Genomic DNA, 25582 nt, shown 5'->3' on the forward strand with positions numbered 1-25582 from the left:
GAAGTGTGATTTTTATCATGGTGGAAGCAAAACAGCAAAAGTCAGAGGGAATTCATGACGACATTGATCAAATGTGAAGCGCAGTTTGCTGCTTCTTTTGCTGCAGGCTCGGTGAATTTTGGTTGGAGAGAGGCAAAACCTGCAGCTCAGAATCAGCGCAAAAAGACGTAAACACAGCGCGGACCCGAAGAATCGCTAAGCTCCGACAGCGTGTCCGTGTTCAGGCCGTCGGGTGAGAAAGCCGAGAAAGACGAAGCTGATTCTGATGTGTTGGGTCCGCTCCGTGTTTAGGTCTTTGTGTGGAATCCGTTAATGAATTGATATCGCTTTATTCAAGCTACTCACCTCTCTCTTCCACCTGCACTTTCAACTGGACCACGGCCAATCAGAGAGGTCCCGCCCCTGACTATCTCTGATTGGTTTAGTCCACGATAGGGGCATAATGTGTGTCTGTTGTTGACCACACGGAGAGTTACAGAGATTTTTTTTTTTGTTACCGGAACAGTTGGTCGCACCTGTACGACCAAATATTTATTTTTAGTCGCACCACTGAAAAATTTGGTCGCATTTGCGACCAAATTGGTCGCACTCTAGAGCCCTGGAGAGGCTCCCATAGATGGAAAAGGGGCTCCTTTAAAGACAAGCCTTCATTAACAAAACTATAGTCATCATCAAAATCAATTCAAAAACTGAAACAGATCACAGGTTTAAACCTTTTCTTTCCAACATCCACCACGATGAGATGTAGACAAGTAAAAAGTATCAGATCAATATTAAAACAAAACTATTTACCAGACAAACTGGATGGCCTGGTCACGAGTAGCGAGGACGGTCTGGCTCGGTACGAGGAGGGACGGCTTCCCAGTGTTGCCCTTTTTCATCATCAAAATCACGTAGAGGAGCTGGTGGAACACCCTCCTCAAGGACTGGATGGCACAACAGATAAACTCCATTAAAGAAGACATGATACGTTTGAAGACTCTGGTGGGAACGTAGCACATGGGTCTCATCCCTCAATAAATGCTGAAGTCACGTTATTTTGCAGCAGTCTGTGAGAGCATTTTAACATTTTCTCAGTTGAATTTTTCTCCGAATCGTGTCACAGCTTGTTTGTTCTGTTGGCTTCATCGGGTGGTGTTCATTCCATTACATACTGTTTGCCCCTTTGGATCCCACTGGAACAGGAGGAAGACCGCATTATCCACCAACTGCACTGAAGACATGATCAACTTCCTCTCCACAGGTTTTAAGAAATCACATTCAAATTTAGTAATAGCTCGAGCTGATTTAATTTTGGGTCAAGGTCACACGAAAAGTGAAAACAAATAAAAACTTCATATTACCCGACATTTTAAACTTCATGTCGATATCCCAGGACTTGGGGTTGGATTGCATTTGACTATGACCTTCAATGTTAGCATCCAGGTCACAAAAATATTCTGCAAGCCATATCAAGTACAATTTATCATATGAAAGGGCATGCAGAGAGCTGTATGAAGCAACTCCTCTTTCTATGCCTGTATGTCCTATAGTTCAGCAAAAATCATCAGTATTTTTTGAAAATCTCACGTTTTCACAGCTTCTATATGTCAGAGACATTTAGGCTCTTTGAGAGACTAAAGAGTTGGTCCGGTGGAGTGAAACACTGCTTTCCACTCCTGAGTCTCCTGACGCTTTGCCAGAATTGCTTCAAGGAAGTCAGAAAGTCTTGTTCCATAGCCTGACTGCCTCTCACGCCCAAGTTTCTGCTTCAAGCACCAGCCAAGGTGCTTGCTGTTTGGCCTGCCCATACTCATCAGCTGCCTCCAAAGTCCCACAGGCTAACCATGTCCAGTAGGACTCCTTCAGCTTGATAGCTACTTTGATTCAGGGATTATCGCCACGACGAGCACCAACTACCTCGCAGCTGCCTCAGCAATGGAGGTGCAGAACATGGTTCAGTTGGAGTCCACGTCCCCAGCCTCATTCATAATGCTTCCAAAGTTGTGTCTGAGCATTCCCAGCACACCCTCACCATACGTTTAGGTGCGAACACCACTCTGCTTCAGATCAGCCAGGCCTTGCTCCCAGGTCTCATGGTCACTGCTCACGTGAACGTTGAAGCCCCCCCCTCAAATACCCCACTCACTAAACTTAAGAAGGCTAACTGATGTTCGGCGCATAAGTGCAAACAGTCAGGATCCATTCTCTGAACTGAAGAGGCAGGGAAGCAACCTAGTGGGGAAGCTAGTCCAAATCTTTGAATGCAGCCAGCCTGTGTCACCATAAAAACAATATTTCTACAGTGTTATGACGACATCTACTGAGATAGTTTATAAGTAGTGTACGGGATCTTACTTCTTTCTGGTCTCCATGTTTTGGCAAGCAAAGCAGCTGTAGGCCGTAGAAAGCCATCTCTGGAATGCTCCTTAGTTTGGTAACGTCTCTGTGCAGAAATTACACAACTATCACAGTTTGTTCTGATACATTAAAAAAAAGACAAAATAAGCAAGAAAACTCACTGTTCAGCAGCAAAAGCTGGTTTGCCAGTGGTGGGTTCAAAGTAAAGCAGGTTACTGAAGATCTGGACAAAGAAAAGGATTCGCTGTGAAAACCTGCAGGTTCCACAGTGTGAAACGAACCAGGTGTGCAGATACAACCAGGTGGTACCTGCATACAGTGGATCATGGTCTGAGGACTGTCTTTTAGTGGAAATGTTTGCAGAAGTCTCAGTAAGCTTTGAACCAGGAGAGCTACAGCATCTCTGATCCTCATCAGGTCCTTTCCAGAAAGATGAACTTCCTCATCCTCCTCATCCTCCTCCTCCATTTCCATCTGATAATAACACATAGGTCTGATCATAAATGTGTTCCACCAGAGAATACGTTTACTCACCTTCACACAACTTTAGCAACAAAAAGATCAGTACCGTTTATTGGTTTGTTTTTCTCTTCAGAAAGTTTTAAGAAAATGAAATGAGGAATAATTAATGAAAATTCCTTCTCGGTGTTGTATTAGCTCCCACATTAAGTCAATCGGACAGTCTGAACAAAAGAAATTCAACACTTAGATGGACCTAGTTATGAAATGAGTGTCTCAAAGTCACTATTCAGCCATCACATTGCAATGATCCTTGGGAGTGTACCTCTGGACTGTCTTTCCTCTGTGGTCTGGAGCGTTTTCCCTCCGTCTGAGAACTCTTCAGGTCTTTTTTGCGTTTCTTTTCAGAATCCTGAGGCCAGCAGTGACGGGTCAGGTCCAAACATGTGTCCAACAAAACTTCATGAAAAACCTTGTTGGAAATGCTCCCTAGAAACAACAATAGAGAGAGCCAGACACACTCACACCGCTTACCCAAGCAAACATCTTTTATTGTCCAGTTTTCCTAAGCTCGTGTGAATTGTAGCCTCAGTTTTTTATTCTTAGTCAACAAGAGCGACACCCATCGTTATCTGCTGCTGCTTTAGCACGTCAGCTTCAAGGTTCAACAGGTTGTGTTCAGAGAACTTCCACTTCCTGGATTTTATTTTCTTTTTGTCATTTTTGAACCACTTACACTTACAGTTCAGTTTTGAATATTACATAAAAAATAAACAACACAAAGTGTTTTTGAATGGCAGGTATGCAGAAACATGTGTATGGGCAGAAATCTGTGCCATCAGACACTGAATTTGAATAAGTTCAATTTGAATTTGAATTGCTCAGATTGAATCTGAATTGTAACTTGAATAAATGCTTTTGAAAGCTGAATTTGAATTAGTCTAATTTGAAATTGAATTTATGGTTTGAAAATGAATTGATTTGCTTTGAAACTGCATTTTATCCTTTAAAAATTCAGCTCTCGGATAATTTCAGTTTCACTTCTCACCATTCAGTTTCAGTTCCAAAATTCAGTTTTTTGGAACTTGCATCCGGTTCCGGTTCAAGCGCAGATTAATAGAACTACGTTTTACTAGCGGACCGAAAGTGTTACTGACGGGAATCTACAGCGTCTTGAGCTGAATTAAGACTTCAGAAGTCATTCGTCATGTCGAATGACCAGCGGATAAACTCTCAGGTTGGTAATAAATGTATTACATGTATAAGAACAAGCGTCATGTTAACAAATGATAGCCGTACAGTAACTGTTATGCTTATTGTAGCTGCTAGCTAAAAACGCTAATTTAGCGTAGTTTGCCCTGAATTCAGCTTTGACAACAAATATGATCGACTGTTTCTAGTAGAATTCCAAAGTTGTCATCTTGGACCCTCTCAGAGTACCCCCTCTGTATGCTTGCAGAGACCCCTACAGTAGGGAAACATGCAAAACGGTGTCCAAACCTTTGTGTTTTAGCTTTATTTTTAAAGGATAAAATGCAGTTTCAAAGCAAATCAATTCATTTTCAAACCATAAATTCAATTTCAAATTAGACTAATTCAAATTCAGCTTTCAAAAGCATTTATTCAAGTTACAATTCAGATTCAATCTGAGCAATTCAAATTCAAATTGAACTTATTCAAATTCAGTGTCTGATGGCACAGATTTCTGCCCATACATGTGCATGTAGCACAGAGCCATGGCTCAGTGTCTAAACGAGTCTCACAGGCCTGAGTGTGTCCAGATAGCTTCCTAGAAATAAGTCACAGGATAGACAAACAGACACACACACACACTCCTTGAAAATTAAGACATCTATACCAACGTTAGAATTTACAGTCAATAAGCAGTGACAATCATCTCATCAACGTTAGTTCCACCTAGCTCCAAGAACCGAGAGACTTGTAGTTACTTCCATTTCAACTTTCCTTACCTGGAGTTCTCAGAAGTAATAGGTACACTGAGGCTGCACACAGGCTGTTCACCCTCTGGTGGCCACTGGCCACTTTAGACTTTCCTGCCAGGACAAAGAAGGACAGCACAGCCACCACAGACTTGACTGATATGCCACTCTCCCCCAGAACTGCCCAGACACTCTGCAATGCAAGATAGGAGACAGTCAGCTGACTGCTACCTTCAGATGGTGAAACAGACACTACAGACTACAGGAAGACTTTAGACTGAGCAACTGCAAGCGCTTCAAAGAGCCACAAAAACTAATTTGCTTACCTGTGAAGCTCCATCACTGCCTGCAGACTGATATTGATCAGCATGTGCCAGTAAACACTGGTACAGGGCTGTGAAAGACTTCTCTCGCCTGGCTGTAAGTTCCTCTTCTATAGTTTTATCCAGTGGTTTCCTTTCAGTAAACTCCACTTCCCACACCGCGTCCACCCAGGCTAGAAAAAGAAAGACTAATATTATCTCAAACATGTAAATAGAACTGAAATAACAAGAGAAAAAAAACTTAAAAACATCAAGTTTTTGTGAAAATCTCTGTCAACACAATGTTTATGCTTGAAAAGGAGTAGATGAGTTTTTTTATTTTAAATTACATCATTTACATGTTTAACTACATACAAGTCTACACTCAGCTCATAAACCAAAACAACAACAAACTACACTTTACATAAACTAAGCACTCTGTGTAAACACCCACTAAATCTCTGCGCTTTGTAAAAATGATCTCTTATATCACAAAATCACTGACTTTCATTTACTGCTACTTTTAATACGTTTGCCTGTCAAATGTCAGACGAGCCGATGTTTTCTGTCTGCCATGAATCCACAGATATTAAGTTCATTACAACTGCTGACTATAAGATTTGACGACAATCTGAATATTCAGCTGCTTTATTTAACCCCTGGAGGGTCCTAGAAAAATGCATACACTATTGGTCTTAGAGCCACAAATCGACCACGCCCAAAAAAGCACTATAAAAAATTTATATATTAATATTTTTTTCCACTTTAAATTAGCCAATCTTTTAGACCTACTTCTCCTTGAAATATTCATGTCAAGTTTTAATTACATTTCGCGGATTTTAACCCTTTATATCCCGGTTTCGTCACATGAGCGCACTGCTTTTTTTGCCCCAAAAAACAAAAAACTTGAATATTTTCCAAAAAAAACATTTGAGGTAATATTCAATTGTTATTATAATTAGGCCTTTGGATGGACTAAAGATTGGCACCAAGAGTCATTTCGATCGCCTTTTATTTTTTTTCCAGGAGCGCATTTCATAAAATGCACACTATCGACCACGCCCAAAAAGTGCAATAAAAATATTAAATATTAATTTTTTTTTTCACTTTAAATTGGTCAGTCTTTTAAAACTACTTCTCCCTGAAATATTCATATAAAGTTTTAATTATATTTTCGTTGTTTTAACCCTTTAAATTACAAAAAAACGAAAAAAAAAACTAAAAAACTAAATATTTTCCCAAAAAAACATTTGAAGTAATATTTGATTGTTATTATAATTAGGCCTTTAGATGGACTAAAGATTGGCACAAACAGTCATTTCGATCGCCTTTTATTTTTTTTTTCAGGACCAGAAAATGGTCTCCAGGCGGCAAATGCTCCTCCTCTAGCCCGGAATCGGTGCATGCTCCCGGGTTGACTCGCGACGATGACCGGGGCATGTTGCGTCGGACCCCTTTTTCCAACACACACATCCGGTACCACGTCACAACAAATACGTCATTTCCTGTTGATTTAAAAAAAAAAATCCAACCTCAAACGGTCCTGGGGCCGAAAATTGTCCCGCCCGATCAGCGGGCGAAACCGCTGCAGCACGCCGGAAAAGAGGCGTCATTTCCCGCAGGTCTCTTTAAGCAGCCCGCTGTTTTCCAGCCCCGGGTCAAATGTGGAGCAAGGGCGCCACCCGGTGGACAAATAAAAAAATTACAACTCCAAGGCCAGTACTGCAAGCGGAAGCGGAAGCATTACCGATCGAGATCGATTTGACCGTATTTTTTTTGCCGTGAAAAATAGCGTTTATAATGGGTTTCAATGGGGCACAAATCGACCCTAGGATCAATAGCGTAAGTTTATCGCTAGCTTAGCCCCTGAAGCTAATTTCCGGAAGTCATACTGAAATTTTAACAGTAAATGTGACCAAACTTTTTTTTGCAGACTTTCGCTATATTCCATTCAACACTGTGCAAATGGCAGGTAATCAAAATTTGAAAATAGCCGAAAAATAGCCACAAATCGACCCAAGACCCTCCAGGGGTTAATGGCAGATAATCTACACTAATGTCGCTTCACGGTACATCTCTCGGCTCAATGACCCAGGAAACAGCTCCGTTAACAACCAAGTTTGACAGACCGCCGGGTGTTCAGTAAACCACATTTCGATAACAGACAAAAGAGTTTTACCTTCTGGGACATCGTTTAACCGAAGAAACTGCAACGCAGATATCAGATCCATCTTATTTTGGTTTGTCTTTTTCTTTCTCGCTTAATTCGCCCGCCCAAATATAAAAACTCCGGACATGCGCACTAAAGTCTTCGTTTTATTTCTTTTCCTGGTTATCAGCCTCAGTGTTCAATACTGCCACCTGCTGGGCTGGAATAGTTAGTTATTATTTTTTAATTTGCAAGAAAAGTTAAAACTGGTCGCAAAGTTTCAAACTAGTTTATTGGAACATGAACTAGTTCATAACAGTTTTAATATGACTAATACTAAAGTCATATAGATAGTTTCAACTGATAAATAATAATGTGCAAAGAAGGTATTTATAATACACACTATATTCCCAAAAGTATTCACTTTTCTGTCTTCACATGCATATAAACTTGAGTTATATCCCATTCTTAATCCATAGGGTTTAATATGATGTCAACTAACCCTTTAACAACTCTTCAGCAAAGGCTTTCCACAAGGTTCAGAAGTGTGTTTGTGGGAATGTTTCACCATTGTTTATGGGCTCAAATTATGCTCATGAAAATTTTGTACTTGTAAATCAAATGTGTACCGTATTTTCACGACCATAAGACGCACTGTACTAAAAGGCGCAGTCTCAGTTATGTGTGCCATTACTGTATTTAACACACACATAAGGCGCACTGGATCATAGGGCGCATACAAGTACCGTATGCGTATTTAAAAATAAAGCGGGAGCAAACCTGAGTTCGGTACCTTACTCACATTTCTATTGCCGGTAATCGTCATCATCAACAACACACAAGCATACAAGTGTGCAGATGTACTCATTGTATTTTTATATCTTGTGAGGGCCAGAAAGTTTGATCAACTTTAATGTTATAAATTGTGGACAAAAAGGTGAGAAGGATTCTCCTCCCTTCATGGTTCATCCAGCTGTGGACACACCTCTCCCAGACACTGAAGGTAGAAACACTCCTGCAACAAATACACCTGTGCTTACATCATTATAGCTCCTACTACAGCTTCCTCCTTCATCCTGATGCATTTATGGAATAGAGAAATCCTTCAGCATGGACTATTGAAACTGCTTTTTAGAAAACAGGCAGGAAGAAAAGACGAGGAGTCACAAATGAGACGAGCCTCCTGACTGAACTTCATTTGTTTATTTTAAGCTGTTTGCGTGTCATCAGACAGTGAAGCAGACTGATCAACTGTGTCAAGATAGAAATAACAAACTCTCTGAATCACTGTTGATCTTCAGGTAAGAGCCGTTTCTGTACCGTGTCTGGATCTGATTGGTACTTATCAAAAAGGTGAAAGGTATTCATTCAGTTACTTATAAACAACTTTTCAGATGTCTTGCGGAGCAATGAGAGATTAGAAATAGCTCTATAATTACTGATTACAAATGGATCTAAGTTACTTTTCTTAGCTAGCAGTGTGATTACACCACAATGGAGAGAAACCGTGAAAATGCCAGCAGTTGATAATAATAACATAAATTAATATAAGTCTATGTGGCAGGGGTGTGGTCTCTGGCTTGCTGCCCTCCTTCACTATTTAAACATACAGAGAGGAAGAAGATGATCACCTCGAGCAGTCACACCTGCCCTCTCTGCCACACCTCACCACTGCCTGAGAGCTCACTGTAACACAGGCCAGAGACCACGCCCCTGCCACAGTCTATAAGCAGAAACCAAAAGTAGCAAGAAATACTCGAGTAAAATAAATGTAGATTGTTTTACATTTATTAGACCATCGATTATAAAACCAAGGAAACGATTGAAAACCTCAAATGTTAAAGTACACTTCCTGATTGTACTTTTATTACCTGAGCTTATGTGGATGCTCTAAGAGCAGCCTGACTGCAAAAGAAGCACACATTTGGAGAAGCTGTGCTGTAACTTCACATATTGAAAAAGTTTTCTTGCTTTTCTATGAGAAAAGAAAAACAGATAAGTCATAAACTCCTTGCCATACTGATATTATGTAAGTAATGCACACAGACGTCATGTGAAAAAGATGAGCTTAACAGCTACTTAGTCCATACAGTCCAGGACTGTAACAGGACTGAAAAAAGGTGTTATAATAAATAAAACAAATGTTAATTGAGTCATTTTATTTTTTCTAAATTGAAAAATTACTTTCTGTCCACCATTTGTGTGACTAACAGTCTCACTACCAGGTAACTGTTGTTGTAATTTGGTGATATATAGATAAAAGTGAATTGACACTTCTGCTGTACAGCTTACTAAGGGGTGCTGTGATGGGCAGTGTGCAATCACACAAAACAACAACTTAAATGTCACCATAACCCCGACTGGAGAAAAGAAAGTTTGGCAAATTCAATGACATTACATTTGTTGTACTTTACTCTAAAATCAGTGCTGTGAGAGTAACTTTATGGTCACGACCTGATTTAAAACTCAATCTAACATCAACATTCTTAATGATACCTGTAGCTCTAAGACATTAAGAGAATATGGCAAATGAGATCACAGGATGGCCAAAATGTACTTTAAAATGAGATCTTGTTTCATTGGACTGCGACAGACTGGCGACCTGTCCAGGGTGTACCCCGCCTCTCGCCCTGTGACAGCTGGGATAGGCTCCAGCGCCCCCCGCGACCCTGAAAAAGGATAAGTGGAAGCGAATGGATGGATGTTTCATTGGAACAGTAAAGTACCGTAACAAAGAATACGTGCACCTATGTAAGAACAAGAATCACTGCTATGGAGGTTTCATGTTTTACATACAGACTCAGGGTTGCTAGTCTCCTCAGAGCCCTCTCTTTAAAAATGCTTTGTTTCCTTTTACCATCAAACATTTATTTTAGTCATCTGAAGCTGGTCGATTTCAAAAACTCTTCGCTCGTCAGAAGGCTGTAAATTGGTGTCATTGGTCAGATCAAAGCCATCCCTCTGTGTTTCAGTGGCTGAAGCGAGAGCCTGCCTCCCTGAAATTACTTTATTGATGGGTCTGGGAAGAGGTCAAAATCTCTGCCGGGGGTTACAGTCAGGGGACTATTTCCAGCAGGTGAAAGTCAGGCCGACAGGAGCTTCCGGTAACTTGGGGTCGACGGGGGCAGGGGTCAAAACCCCCGAACTGCTGTTTCATGGGGATCAGGTTAAACCCCGCCTCCTCCGCACGCTGATTCGTCAAAACTAGAGCCTGCCTTTCTGAAATTGCTGTATTGATCAGTGATTTTTCTTATTGGTAAAATCTAGGGCCACATCTATTTTATATTGGTTTATTACCGGGTCGGGCTGAGACGTGGGTCTGACTTTGATTCTGATTTTCCTTGTTTGGATTAAACAAACACACTGGGACATGCAGCCTCCAACTCTCCCCATCCTCACCAGTTTAACTAAGAACTTTACTGTGGTTTAACACATTTACACACACAGACACACACAGACACACAAAGTCATTTAAAAAGTTGGCATTTTTGATCAAGAAACTAAAGTTTTTGGCTTAAAAAATGACAAAAAAAAAAACCAAAAACCCAAACTATCTCAAACATCCTATCCATCGCCCTATTTTCATGATCATATTTTTTGGATTATTGATGAACAAATTATGAAGTATCACAATTGTATGAATTTTTATGACTGCCATTAAGTTTTATTACTTCCAAAGTCATGAATCATTTGTCAGAGGAGCCATAAACCAGTAGTTTGACATAAGGGGTGTTATATCCCTCCTGTGAAGTCTTTGATTTTTTATTTGTTGCTGCAGCCAGTGGAACATTAATGATGAATAATGATGAGCTTGATGAGTTTGAACTGATTATATCTAAATGAATCTGTAAAATTAAACTGTTCACTTCAGATTGGATTAAGGACACAGCTCAGCTAAAAACAACTTCCACTAACACAGTGTGAGTGTTTCTTTGATCTGCATTCAAACCAGTTTAAAGTGTCACTACAATAGAAACTGCAATAGAAACATCATTTAATGCTGTGCTCAGTAACAGGACAGAAAGCCTCCAACAAACATTTCCTACGTTTCTAAAGTCCAGACTTCTGCTTTTGTTTGGATGCAAACATCCAAACTTCCTCATAAACAACTCTCTGTTTGGTTCCTTATTAAAGTTTCACGTTACTTTCCTGATCTCAGTGTCAGATGATCATATTCAGCACAAATCTGCTGCTCCATAGTTCACATAATGGAATAACTCTGCTGATCATCTTTGGATCCTGGATCAGGAAGTAAAGCCGGTGAATATTTAGTGTTTAAATATCGTTTCTGTCTTTGTCTCAGTCTGCTGTCACTTTGTTTTAGAGAGAAAACGAGATTTCCGATTAACTGGTGTTCCTGCTGCTCCAGCACTAAAGGACTGTATAGGTGACCGCGCTGATGCCTGTTCATAATTTGTCCAAAGTTAATAAACTGTTGGCTAAATGTTCTCAAATCAGAAGTAAACAGAGGTGAGAGGAGCAGATAATAAGGTTTAAATATAATGCTGAATAACTAAATGCTGCTAGTCTGTGATGTAACTCCCAGCAGCATCACGTCATTTCTTTACTCTGACATTAGCTTAACTAGCAGAGCAGCGAGCAGTTAGAGTGTGAACTATAGGCAGTCAGCTTGGTCCTGGAGGATAACTGGTTTTTATGTTGACTGGTCTAGATTTGTTTACATATTCCAGTGTCCATGTTCCACATGTCACAGTTTCATTAATTTCATCGTCTCAGACAGAGAAACAAAGAACATGTTTATTTGTGAGGTGGCTGTCGTGGAGTTTATTGAGTTAAAGAGATAAACTTAGACAACACTGACAGACTTTGTTTGTTCTCCATAACACCTGGCACTGATTTTAGTCTCAGATGGAGTGTTAGTCCAACACATCAGACATGACCTCTGCAGCTCTCAGTTGATGTGCACGTGAATGATTTGTGTTTCCTCTGCAGGTAGAAAGTGTGTGAGCTGATGTGAATTGAGCAGCATGGATCAGTGTGAGGACAGAGAGGAGGGAGTCCCTCCCTCTAAAAGCACTCTGTGTGGGGAACATGAGAGCCAGACCAAAGCTCAGAGGTGAGATGACCATCTCTAACTGTCCATGACTCTTCTCCATGTCACAGCTCAGCACTCACATCTCTGCTCCATCATTACTCACAAGGGGATGAGACACAGGAGAGGAACACAAATGGGAGTAGACGAGGGTGTCATGATCCTGGGTCTTTTGGCCCAGCGTTTTGTGTTTTCTATCATTGTGATGTATTTTGGTTCTGGTTTTCTAGCTCTTTGGTTTTTGGTTCTGTTCTTCCTCAGTTTAGTGTTTAGTAATTTCTGCCTGTGTGTTCCTCTGTGTAAAGTCCGTGTTTCTTAGTCTGTGTCTTTGCATGTGTGAGTTTCTGTTTTATTTTGTAGGTCTGTGTCTCTTGTCAAGGTTTCTAGTTTCGCTTCCCCTTGTCTCATTATGTCCAATTAATCCCAGCCATATCTCCCTCCTGTTTCACATTCCCTGATTGCCCTGTGTTTTCTCGTGTGTGTTGCTGGTTTGTCTGCGTATCTCCCTCCGTCATCCTGTGAATTCTCCCTGCGCTGGGTCCATCTCTCGTGTTCAGGTTTGCTGTTTAAGTTTTAGTTTTCCCAGTATAGTTTATTTCTAAGTTCTGTTTTGCGCCACACTCACCTTTTCTTTGTTAATCACTCATGTTCAGGCTCAATAAAGCCCTCTCGCTTCACTGGATAGCCGCATCTTGGGTCCTTTGTTAAATTCTACAGGGCTTGCGCGGCGAGCCGTGACAGCACGAACCAGAACGCATGGACCCTGCGGCATTCAATCCATCCGATGAGCTCCAAGATGACATCATTTACACAGTCATGGTCCTGGGTCATGTGACCCAGTATTTTGAGTTTCTTGGTGTTTTTGTTATTCTTTTTAGTCTAGATTCATTTCAGTTTATCTAGTTACATTCTGCCATGTTTCATGTCTGTCGTGTTTTCAATAAAACATCCGTAGTAGTTAGCAAGCTTCTTTATTTTAACGTGGCTCACATCCATGTACGTAAACATAACCTGCCGCTGCTTCTACGACACAGTATATATCACAATTTGGTTAGACAGCCCCCTAGTGGTGAAGCTGAACTACCCACATAACTCCTATCAACACATCCCCTTTTCTTTAGATGTTATCTGCTGAACAACACTATGGAAACATACCTAACATTGCATAGCTTGAATAACATCACAAACACTTGTGACAGTGTAAACTACGGAACACACAATAATGCAGAAAGTTCCTTTTTGATATATGCATATATATCTAGCTATATATGTATACACCAACATATACATATATATATATGCTTAAAGGTTTAGTCTATCAGGTGGCTTGACAGAGCGTGCTGATCTTCTGACAATGGGTGACTGGTCTCTTTGCTCCACACTGTCCTTCACGGGTGTTGTTGGTTCAGGTGGTGTGTTGTTGTCATCACACTGTCCTTCCGATGGTCCCATTGTCTTTTGAGTGTACAGTAAACTCCTCCGATTTCTCCTTAATATCAGTCCATCTTCAGTTTTCACATTGTACGATCTTGGGTTTACCTCCTCCAGTACAGTTGCTCTCTTTTCCCAGATGTTTGCATCTTCCACTCTGACTGCTTCATTGGGTGCGAGTGGTTTTAGACTTTTTGAGGACTTGTCAAAGTTGACCTTTTGTCTCTTCTGCAACTGTTTCATTTTGTCTCTCACTTGTTTATGTTTCCTGGTTGTTGTGTAAGGAAGAGTGGTCCGTAGTTTTCTTCCCATTAATATTTCTGCTGGTGACTTGCCATGCTCCAGTGGTGATGCTCTGTAGCTCAGTAGTGCCAAATAAGGATCTGCCTTACCATCTTGTGCTTTCTTTAGTAACTGTTTCACAATGTGCACACCTTTCTCTGCTTTCCCATTGGACTGTGGATGCAGGGGGCTTGAGGTCACATGTTTAAAGTCATATTCCTGAGCAAATAGTTGGAATTCTCTACAACTATAGCAAGGTCCATTGTCACTATGAACAATCTGTGGTATCCCATGTCTAGCAAATATTGATTTCATGTGCGTTATGACACAAGTAGCTGACATGTTGGACAATAATGCCATCTCTGGATAGTTTGACAAGTAATAAGATAAGATAAGATAAGATAACCTTTATTAGTCCCACACGTGGGAAATTTGTTTTGTCACAGCAGGAAGTGGACAGTGCAAAAGTTATGACGCAAAAATTAGAATACAATAAGAATAAATACAGTACACAGCTGTACAGAATAGAATAAAATAAAATACTATATACAGTAGAATAAAATAGAATAAAAATATACAATAAGATAAAAATAGAATACGAATGCTATATACAACTGAGTAAAAATACAACGATGACAGAAAAGATTATTGCACTTAGTATTATTGCACATGTGTGGATGTGTGTGTTTGTTCAGTTAAAGTCTTTGTTGTGGAGTCTGACAGCAGTGGGGAGGAAAGACCTGCGAAATCTCTCCGTCCCACACCGTGGGTGCCGCAGTCTCCCACTGAAGGAGCTGCTCAGTACTGTCACAGTCTGCTGCATGGGGTGGGAGACGTTGTCCAACAGGGATGACAGCTTAGCCGCCGTTCTCCTGTCACTCACCACCTCCACTGGGTCCAGAGGGCATCCTAGAACAGAGCTGGCCCTTCGGATCACCCTGTTCAGTCTCTTCCTGTCCCCAGCAGAGATGCTGCCACCCCAGCAGACCACACCATAAAAGATAGCAGAAGCCACCACAGAGTCATAGAAGGTCTTCAGGAGTGGGCCCTCCACCCCAAACGACCTGAGTCTCCGCAGCAGGTACAGCCTGCTCTGCCCTTCATCAATAACCAGCAGGTAGTTTTTTCCTCCCAGGTGGAAAATGTCTGTTCCGACTTTCTGCCATGGTTCCTCCGGTATGTCTGTTATGGTCAGAGGCTCTTTTGGTTGTTTTGCCTGGTGTTTGATACACGTATCACAAGTGGAAACCATTTGCTCAATGTCTGCATTTATACCTGGCCGATAGACTGCTGTTCTGGCTCTCCGTTTGCATTTCTCTATGCCTAGATGTCCCTCATGCAGTCTTTTCAGGATGTCTCCTCTCAGTGAGTGTGGAATTACTACTCTGTTTTGTCTTAGCAGAAGTCCATTCACAACACTTAGTTCTGCTCTTATGTTGTAGTATGTTTTGCATTCACCTCTTGGCCATTTCCCATTCAACAGTGTTATAACTCTTTGCAGACTAGCGTCCTTTTGTGTTTCAGCCTTGATCTGATGTGATTTTCTGTCTGACACAGGAAGTGACTCTGCTACCAGGTTTACATGTATATTTACATCCATCTCTGTGGAGCTTTGCTCTTTGTTTGGGGTTGTGGCCCTAGAGAGTGCATCTGCTAACACAATGTGTTTACCTGGTGTGTAGATCAAGTTGAAATCATAGCGCTGTAGTTTCATCATCAATCTTTGAATGCGTGGAGACATTTCACTTAAGTTTTTCTTGATTATGGCTATCAATGGCTTGTGGTCAGTCTCTGCCACAAATGTTGGCAAACCATAGACATAGGTGTGGAACTTTTCAAATCCAAAAACAAGCCCCAATGTCTCTTTTTCTATTTGGGCGTAGCGAGATTCTGTCTCTGTCATTGCTCTTGAGGCATATGCCACTGGCCTCCAGTGGTCTCCATAAGCCTGCAACAACACTGCGCCGATCCCGGCCTTCGATGCATCTGTTGACACTTTTGTTTTTCTTTTTGGATCAAAATACGCCAAAACTGGCTCTGTTGTAAGTGTCTTTTTCAGTTGTTGCCACTCGTTTTCCAGTTCTTTATTCCATCTGAACTCGCAGCTATTGTGTAGAAGCTGTCTCAGGTGCACTGTTTTGGCCGCCAGGCTTGGGATGAATTTTCCAATAAAGTTAACCATTCCCAGGATTCTCAACACACCTTTTTATCTTCAGGACGTGGCATTTCCAGTATAGCTCGTAGCTTTTCCTTGTCCGGCTCGATGCCTTCGGCTGTCAGCTTGTCACCGAGAAAGGTAATGTCACCCACGCCAAACTGACATTTTACTCTGTTCAGTTTAAGTCCATAACGTTTCACCCTTTCCAAAACCTTTACTAGTCTCTCATTGTGCTGCTGTAGTGTGGATCCCCACAAAATGATGTCGTCCATATAAACTCTGACTCCCTCGATTCCTTCGATCATATGCTCCATGGTCCTGTGGAATATCTCAGGAGCTGAAGAAATTCCAAAAGGCATTCTCAAGAAGCAGTAACGCCCAAATGGCGTGTTGAACGTGCAGTATTTTGTACTGTCCTCATGAAGCTTGAGTTGCCAAAATCCTTGGGACGCATCTAGTTTGCTAAAAAATTTTGCACCAGCCATTTCACTTGTTATTTCTTCTCTTGTAGGTATCTGGTAATGCTCTCTTTGTATGTTAGCATTTAAGTCTTTCGGATCCATGCAGACTCTAAGAGCGCCGGTTGGTTTTTTAATGCACACCATGGAGTTAACCCATTCAGTAGGTTCTTCAACTTTTCTTATGACTTCCAGTGCCTCCATCCGCTCTAGTTCCTCTTTAAGCTTGTCTTTAAGAGCAGCTGGAACACGTCGAGGTGCATGAACCACAGGCTGAGCTCCTTCTTTCAGCTTTATCTTGTAGGTGAAGGGTAAGACTCCAAACCCCTTGAATATGTCTGGGTACAGATCCACGATTTCTTTCACACTTTTGGGCTCAGAGCTGTTTATACTGTATACCCGTCTGACTAGGCCGAGTCTCTCACATGCTTTATCTCCCAACAGAGATTCATGTCCCTCTGGCACAATGATAAACATCAGACTGTGATATTTTCCTTTTACTTGTACCCGGAGCCTGCATTTACCTTTGGTTTTGATTGGTTCTCCATTATATGCTTGGAGTAAACTGTTATTTTGGAATATGTGTGGTTTCGTTTTCATCGCTTTCACATCCAGCTCATTCACCAGATTAGCCTTGGCTCCTGTGTCCAGTTTGAAAGTTACCAGGGCTCCGTTCACTGGTAACATCTCTGTCCATTTGTCCTGCTTCACTGTACTGACTGCAGGTTGGTCCATGGGTGTATCTTGCTGCATTACCATTCCCACAAAAAACGTGTCACTGAGAGCAGTTTCTTCTACTGTGTGTACTCTTTCTTTTTGTTTATTCTTTGAAAAACATTGCTTGGCAAAATGGTTTTGTCCATTGCATTTTTTGCATATTTTACCATAAGCTGGGCATTGTTTCCTTCCATGTTTTGTGCCACATCTTTTGCACAAGAAAGTGTCTTTTGATTCTTTCTGTTCTTTTTTGTACGTGCGCCCTGCCTGCCGTGTATTAACTGCAGCTACAGCTGTGCTTTCCGTGTCTGTTTCCCTCGGCGACCTGCTGAAGGTTTTTGCATGTTGTATGGCGAGCTCGCTGGCATGACATACTTTCACAGCACTTGCTAAAGTCAGATCCGCCTCTCTCAGAAGCCTCTCTCTTATCTTTATATCTTTTATTCCAAATACGATCTGATCTCTTATCATAGATTCTTGCAGCTGTCCAAAATTGCATGTTCTTGCCTTTAACTTGAGGTCAGTCAGAAACGTATCAAAACTCTCTGAAGGTTGTTGTATACGTGACCGAAAGACGTACCTCTCAAATGTTTCATTCTTTTTGGGCGAACAGTGTTCATCAAACTTTCTCACTACTTCGTCAAACTTTTCTTTGTCTTCTGCAGTTGCGAACACAAACGTGTTATATACTTCCACCGCTTGTGGACCTGCTACGGTAAGAAGCAGTGCAATCTTCCGTGTATCAGGCTTACTATCTAGGCCGACAGCTTGCAGGTATAGCATAAACCGCTGTTTAAAAGTTCGCCACTCACAGTCCACATTTCCGTTCCAGTTGACGGCATCTGGTGGCTTAACACTGTCCATGATGACCTGCTTTACTGGTTCACTCCTGGTACCATGTCGTGTTTTCAATAAAACATCCGTAGTAGTTAGCAAGCTTCTTTATTTTAACGTGGCTCACATCCATGTACGTAAACATAACCTGCCGCTGCTTCTACGACACAGTATATATCACAATTTGGTTAGACAGCCCCCTAGTGGTGAAGCTGAACTACCCACATAACTCCTATCAACACAATGTCCAAGTTTTCTTTGTTTGTCAAGTTCAAGTCATGTCTGTGTCTCCTTATGTTTCCTGTTTTAGTTTGAAAGAGCTTTGTGTTTTGTGTTTATTGTATGTAGTTTCACTTTCCCTGTCATTAGGTTCATGTGTATCAGCTGTTCCCCCTCATGTGTTTCCACTTCCCTTGATCATTCCTTATCTGTATTTAGTCTCTGTGTTTCATTCAGTCTGTGTCGCGTCGTCTGTGTTCCCACCCTCCATGTTTTCGCGGCCAGTCTTTGCAGTCATCGTCATGGTTCTCTGAGTCTCCATAGTTTATCACAATATTAGTTTCCCAGTTTAGTTATAGTTTAGTTTAGTCACGTATTTCTGCTTTGTTTGAACTCCATGTCATCAGCCATAATAAAGGCTCGCTTTCAGTTTAAGTTCACTCCCGTCTACTCACTTGTGTTCGCACCTGGGTCCACCACACACACCACTGCACGGTCTGACTCCACAGACCGTGACAGCCCATCCAGTTGTTGCCTGCTGCGCCTCTGGCTGCCACGCTGCCGCCGTCTGGCTCCGCCTCACCTGGTCCAGCATCATCCTCGCCATGTTCCAAGCCGCTGGCTGGCTGCCTTCCGCGCCATCTCTGTCGTCGCCGCTGCTGCCTTCTGCGCAGCCGGCCTCTGGACCAGCTCTGTCACCTGCACCACTACCACTTTTCACGTGGTCGGCCCCCTGACTTAATCTATGAGCTGTTGTGCTGCCACCCACCTGGCTGGCCCTGTGAACTGCCCTGTTATGAACTTTTGTGCCGGCGATCTCCGGGTCAAATGCCTGAACTGAACTTCTTTAGACCCCTGTGTTACTGTCCTCCGGGTCAGTCTACTGAACTGTTTAAAACTGCGACCCAAGCTCCTGTGTTTTTTGTGGACTTTTCGTTTTGAACCCTTGGTGCTCCTGTTTTGTTTTGTGCCGAGTACTAAACTGTAAGGCACAGGAAATAGAATAGAGCTGCTCTCTCTGATTCTCATGTCTTTGTGTTTGATCTGTTAAACAGTCTGAGAGGTCACAAAGAGGGATGATCTGATATCCTTGTGTCGGTGTTGTTCCCACATCATCATAATAAGTGCTGTTCTAGGTTCAACATTGTAAGTGACCAATCACATTGTTGCGACGTCATACTTTTGCAAGCCAAGCAATTCATTCATTTATGACATTCCAATGTTGCAAGGACAACCTGTATAATGCTTAACGTTTATTAAAGAACAGTATCCTGAAATGCAAAGAATTCAAATTGCTGGATCGGCGGACAGAGGCGGTTTCTCGCAAGTTAAGTAGATTTTTTCTTAAGGCGTTTTTTTTCTGAAGTCGCAAAACTATGACGTCACAGCAATGTTGTAAGCGCCAGACGTCTGCTTCATATTTTTATTTACGATTGAGCTCATGTTTGTTTTATAATTCATAGATTCATTACATAAGTCATCTTTTCAGGATTAATAAATGTGAAAATATGTGTTTACATAAAGTAATTTTAAGTCACTGTTTTGGGATTGGAACCTAAAAGGGGGTACCTCTCACTTTAAGTATGTAAGTGCAACAGTAGCATGAAACCCTGTGTGAGAGGGAAGGGGAGGAGCATGGACAGAGAGGTTAGGAGTCTCACGGTTTTCTGACCGTGTGCACAGGTAGTTCTGGATAACTGCTATTTTTTTGGAACTTTCATGCTTATTTAGGAAGGAGTTCACTGTTACATCTTCAGTTTGTAATAAATAAACAGTCTTCAAATCATAATGCAACTGGAAGCATTTCTTTTGGAAACCAGGAACACGCGTCAGCCATAGACTCCCTTTTTGAACTTGGTTTATAGGAAATTACCGTACAAATGTGATTGGTCACTTGCAATGTTGAACCTGGAACAACATTTATTATGATGATGTGGGAACAACACCGACACGGGGATATCAGATCGTGCCACAAAGAGACCCAGGGTAACGTCTAAGCAGCTAAAGGCTGGATCATACGAGGTGGTGTTAATGAGACCTCCATCAGGATAACCCTGAACAACAGTGTGCTGTCATGGCAGCATTGCAATGATAAAGTACTGCACTCTGAAAATACTGCATACAGCTAAATCTGAAATATTTCGTATCTTAATCTTAACAGAAAAGTATCTCCGCTTTTACTTTTCTCTGTGATCATCAGAACTTCTGCACAATCTTTTAAATTTGGATATTTGTATCAACATTCAGTAAATGATTTTAGTGATAAAGAAATGTGTTCACAGAGGGAGGAAGAGGAGTGGTGTTTGTGAGGAGGAGCAGCTGCCCTGTTGTACTTTATGTCAGGACGTCCTGAAGGATCCAGTCTCTACCAGCTGTGGACACTGGTTCTGCAAACAGTGCATCTCCTCATACTGGGACCAGTCTGCTTCATCAGGAGACTCGTCCTGTCCCCAGTGTGGAGAAAGATCTAGAACCAGAGCTGGACTGCAGACAGCCAGTCAGAGCAGCTGTGTACAAAGTAAGACTGAACATCTGTCTGCTGATGGACTCATTTCTGAAAACTGGACTTCTTGTTGTTGTTCAGACATTGAAGAGTTCTCTGTCTGTTTTTCTTTCTTTCAGCAGATGTTGGTCTGCAGGAGGTTTTAGATGAACATAAGATCAGTCTGAGGAGGAGATGTGAACGTGTGACTGAAGGAAGTGATGAAACAGGAAGTAGAACCCTCCTCAACACCATCTACACTGAGCTCTACATCACAGAGGGACAGAGTGAAGAGGTTCATACCCAACATGAGGTGAGGCAGCTGGAGACAGCTTCCAAGATGGACGCCCTCCATGACGCTCCAATCAGGTGCCAGGACATCTTTAAAGCCTTACCTGACCAACAGAGACCCATCAGAGTGGTTCTGACCAACGGCGTGGCTGGTGTTGGAAAAACCTTCTCAGTGCAGAAGTTCACTCTGGACTGGGCAGAGGGCTTGGAGAACCAACATGTCAGTGTGGTGGTTCTGCTTTCATTCAGGGAGCTGAACCTGATCAGAGATGAGCAGTACAGTCTTCTGGAGCTGCTCCATGTTTTCCATCCAACATTACAGAAGGTCTCAGCAGAGAAGCTGGCTGTCTCTCAGCTTCTGTTCATCTTTGACGGCCTGGATGAAAGCAGACTTTCATTGGATTTCACCAACAGGAAGCTGCTGTCTGATGTCACACAGAAGTCATCAGTCAGCCAGCTGCTGACAAACCTCATCCAGGGGAATCTGCTTCCCTCGGCTCTCGTCTGGATAACTTCCCGACCCGCAGCAGCCAATCAGATCCCTCCTACATGTGTTGACAGGCTAACAGAAGTACGAGGCTTCACTGACGCCCAGAAGGAGGAGTACTTCAGGAGGAGATTCAGTGATGAAGAGCTGTCCAGCAGAATCATCTCCCACATGAAGACATCCAGGAGCCTCCACATCATGTGTAGAATCCCAGTCTTCTGCTGGATCACTGCTACAGTTCTGGAGCACATGTTGACTACAGAGCAGAGAGGAGAGCTGCCCAAGACCCTGACTGACATGTACTCACACTTCCTGCTGGTTCAGACAAAGAGGAAGAAGAACAAGTACCATGAGGGACATGAGACGAGTCCACAGGAGCTGACGGAGGCTGACAGGGAAGTTCTTCTGAAGCTGGGGAGGCTGGCGTTTGAACATCTGGAGAAAGGAAACATCATGTTCTACCAAGAAGACCTGGAGCAGTGTGGTCTGGATGTGACAGAGGCCTCGGTGTACTCAGGAGTTTGTACAGAGATCTTCAAAAGAGAGTGTGTGATCTTCCAGAAACCAGTCTACTGCTTTGTTCATCTGAGCATTCAGGAGTTTCTGGCTGCAGTCTACATGTTCCACTGTTTCACCAACAGGAAGACAGAGGTGCTGGAGGACTTCCTGGGAGATTTTTGTATATACTCTGATTCTGACTCTGATTTTGAGTATGATAATAATTCTAGTTTACTGATAGATCAGATTCCCCACATTAAACCTTCTCTGGCTGAATCCTCTGTGGATGAGTTTCTAAAGAGAGCCATGTATAAATCCCTCCAGAATAACAATGGCCACCTGGACCTGTTTGTTCGCTTCCTTCATGGCCTCTCTCTGGAGTCCAACCAGAGACTCTTAGGAGGTCTGCTGGGTCAGACAGAGATCAGTCCAGAAACAATCCAGAGAGTCATCAACAACCTGAAGAAGATCAATAGTTATAAGATCTCTCCTGACAGAAGCATCAACATCTTTCACTGTCTGATGGAGATGAACGACCTCTCAGTACATCAGGAGATCCAAGAGTTCCTGAAGTTAGAGAACAGATCAGAACAGGAACTCTCTGAGATCCAGTGCTCAGCTCTGGCCTTCATGCTGCAGATGTCAGAGGAGGTTCTGGATGAGTTGGACCTGCAGCAGTACAAAACATCAGAGCGGGGACGACAGAGACTGATTCCAGCTGTGAGGAACTGCAGAAAGGCTCAGTGAGTCCAGATTTGATCATTAACTTCATTAATTAGTGTAGATTAGTAGTTCAGTTCTTCAGATATACACAGTACTAAAGGACTCTCATTCAATTCAATTCAGTTTTATTTATATGGCACCAAATCACAACATCAGTCGCCTCAAGGCGCTTTATATTGTACAGTAGATACAGAGGAAAAACCCAAATATCATATGACCCCCTATGAGCAAGCACTTTGGCAACAGTGGGAAGGAAAAACTCCCTTTGAACAGGAAGAAACCTCCGGCAGAACCAGGCTCAGGGAGGGGCGGCCATCTGCTGCGACCAGTTGGGGTGAGAGAAGGAAGACAGGATAAAGACATGCTGTGGAAGAGAGACAGAGGTTAATAACAGATATGATTCAATGCAGAGAGGTCTGTTAATACATAGTGAGTGAGAAAGGTGACTGGAAAGGAAAAACTCAATGCATCATGGGAATCCCCAGCAGCCTACGTCTATTGCAGCATAACTAAGGGAGGATTCAGGGTCACCTGGTCCAGCCCTAACTATATGCTTTAGCAAAAAGGAAAGTTTGAAGCCTAATCTTGAAAGTAGAGATAGTATCTGTCTCCTGAATCCAAACTGGAAGCTGGTTCCACAGAAGAGGGGCCTGAAAACTGAAGGCTCTGCCTCCCATTCTACTTTTAAATACTCTAGGAACAACAAGTAGGCCTGCAGTGTGAGAGCGAAGTGCTCTAATAGGGTGATATGGTACTACAAGGTCATTAAGATAAGATGGGGCCTGATTATTTAAGACCTTGTATGTGAGGAGCAGGATTTTGAATTCAATTCTGGATTTAACAGGAAGCCAATACAGGAGAAATCTGCTCTCTTTCTAGTCCCTGTCAGGACTCTTGCTGCAGCATTTTGGATTAACTGAAGGCTTTTCAGGGAGTTTTTAGGACTTCCTGATAATAATGAATTACAGTCGTCCAGCCTGGAAGTAATAAATGCATGAACTAGTTTTTCAGCGTCACTCTGAGACAGGATATTTCTAACTTTAGAGATGTTGCACAAATGGAAGAACGCAGTCTTACATATTTGTTTAATATGTGCGTTGAAGGACATGTCCTGGTCAAACATGACTCCAAGGTTCCTCACAGTGTTACTGGAGGCCAAGGTAATGCCATCCAGAGTAAGAATCTGCTTAGATACCATATTTCTAAGCTTTTCAGGGCCGAGTACAATAACCTCAGTTTGATCTGAATTAAGAAGCAGAAAGTTAGCGGCCATCCAGGTCTTTATGTCTTTAAGACATTCCTGCAGTTTAACTAATTGGTGTGTGTTATCTGGCTTCATGGACAGATAGAGCTGGGTGTCATCTGCATAGCAGTGTAAATGTATGCTATGTCTTCTAATGATGCTACCTAAGGCAGGGGTCCCCAATCCCAGTCCACAAGGGCCAGTGTCCCTGCAGGTTTTAGATGATGATTAGTTCATTACCAGGCCTCTGGAGAACTTCAAGACATGTTGAGAAGTTAATTTATCCATTTAAATCAGCTGTGATGGATCAAGGACACATCTAAAACCTGCAGGGACACCGGACCTCATGGACTGGGATTGGGGACCCCTGGCCTAAGGGAAGCATGTATAATGTAAACAGAATTGGTCCTAGCACTGAACCCTGTGGAACTCCATAACTAACCTCAGTGTGTGAAGAGGACTCTCCATTTACATGCACAAACTGGAGTCTATTAGATAGATATGATACAAACCACTGCAGCACAGTACCTGTAATACCTACAGCATGTTCTAATCGCTCTAATAGGATATTATGGTCGACAGTATCGAACGCTGCACTGAGGTCTAGCAGGACAAGCACAGAGATGAGTCCACTGTCAGAGGCCATAAGAAGATCATTTGTAACCTTCACTAAAGCTGTTTCTGTGCTGTGATGAGCTAGAGATGCTTTTTGAGTAAAGGTTTAACTACAGCCAGCTTGAAGGCCTGTGGTACTAAGCCGATTATTAGAGATTGAAGCATTAATTAATGGCAGGACTTCTTTGAGCAGTTTTGTAGGAATGGGGTCTAAAAGATATGTTGATGGTTTGAAGTAATTATTGAAGTTAACTCAGAAAGATCAATTGGAGAAAAAGAGTCTAAATCACCAGGCCTCGAGGGCCGGTGTCCTGCAGGTTTTAGATGTGTCCTTCATCCAACACAGCTGATTTAAATGGCTAAATGACCTCCTCAACATGTCTTGAAGTTCTCCAGAAGCCTGGTAATGAACTAATCATTTCATTCAGGTGTCTTGACCCAGGGTGATATCTAAAACCTGCAGGACACCGGCCAATGGTTGTAAGTCCCTTGCTTAAGAAACCTGGTGTAGTCCCTGCTTAAAATTAGCAGGGACTACACCAGATATTAAACTGCTGTTTATAACAGTAAGAACAGCCTGGCCTATGCTAGGAAACATCTCCTTAAACAATTGTGGTGGGACAGGATCATTTGGAGAACCAGAGGGCCTCAGGTGGCTAACCACATCCTCTAAATAAGAAAGAGTCAAACTGTTTAAAAACAGCAGAGCAAGGGATCAAGACAGAGGGGTCAGACTCAGGGGAAGAAATGAGAGCCCACTTAGTTGCAACCTTCTCAATGAAAAAACATAAAATCATTAGACAGTTCATGAGAGACCTCCAAACAGCCACTTTGTGGAGCATTTAAGACTAAGTCAATAGATTTAAATAACACACGTGGATTGTGACTGTTGGAGCAAATG

General features: G+C 42.3%; 1 protein-coding gene and 1 pseudogene across 2 annotated transcripts in view; one reads left to right on the plus strand and one right to left on the minus strand.

Annotated features, from left to right (window-relative positions):
• Positions 1 to 7359, minus strand: part of ncapd3 (non-SMC condensin II complex, subunit D3) — a 25237-nt gene extending 17878 nt beyond the window's left edge. Inside the window, exons 1-8 of the mRNA XM_080868442.1 lie at positions 7221 to 7359; positions 5066 to 5235; positions 4770 to 4932; positions 3125 to 3288; positions 2650 to 2814; positions 2502 to 2563; positions 2338 to 2425; positions 793 to 926 (exon numbers count right to left, since the gene is read on the minus strand). Of these exons, the coding sequence (XP_080724568.1) occupies positions 793 to 926; positions 2338 to 2425; positions 2502 to 2563; positions 2650 to 2814; positions 3125 to 3288; positions 4770 to 4932; positions 5066 to 5235; positions 7221 to 7272 (998 nt within the window). The 5' untranslated portion in view covers positions 7273 to 7359. The remainder of the gene's footprint in view (positions 1 to 792; positions 927 to 2337; positions 2426 to 2501; positions 2564 to 2649; positions 2815 to 3124; positions 3289 to 4769; positions 4933 to 5065; positions 5236 to 7220) is intronic.
• A 4811-nt stretch (positions 7360 to 12170) lies between these two features.
• The window catches only part of LOC308388219 (protein NLRC3-like), a 45105-nt pseudogene continuing 31693 nt past the window's right edge, over positions 12171 to 25582 (plus strand). The window contains exons 1-3 of the transcript XR_013974736.1: positions 12171 to 12267; positions 20625 to 20860; positions 20965 to 22843. The product of XR_013974736.1 is annotated as a protein NLRC3-like (transcript). The remainder of the gene's footprint in view (positions 12268 to 20624; positions 20861 to 20964; positions 22844 to 25582) is intronic.

The sequence above is a fragment of the Rhamphochromis sp. 'chilingali' genome, assembly GCF_963969265.1.
Source record: "Rhamphochromis sp. 'chilingali' genome assembly, chromosome: 20".
Lineage (NCBI taxonomy): Eukaryota > Metazoa > Chordata > Actinopteri > Cichliformes > Cichlidae > Rhamphochromis > Rhamphochromis sp. 'chilingali'.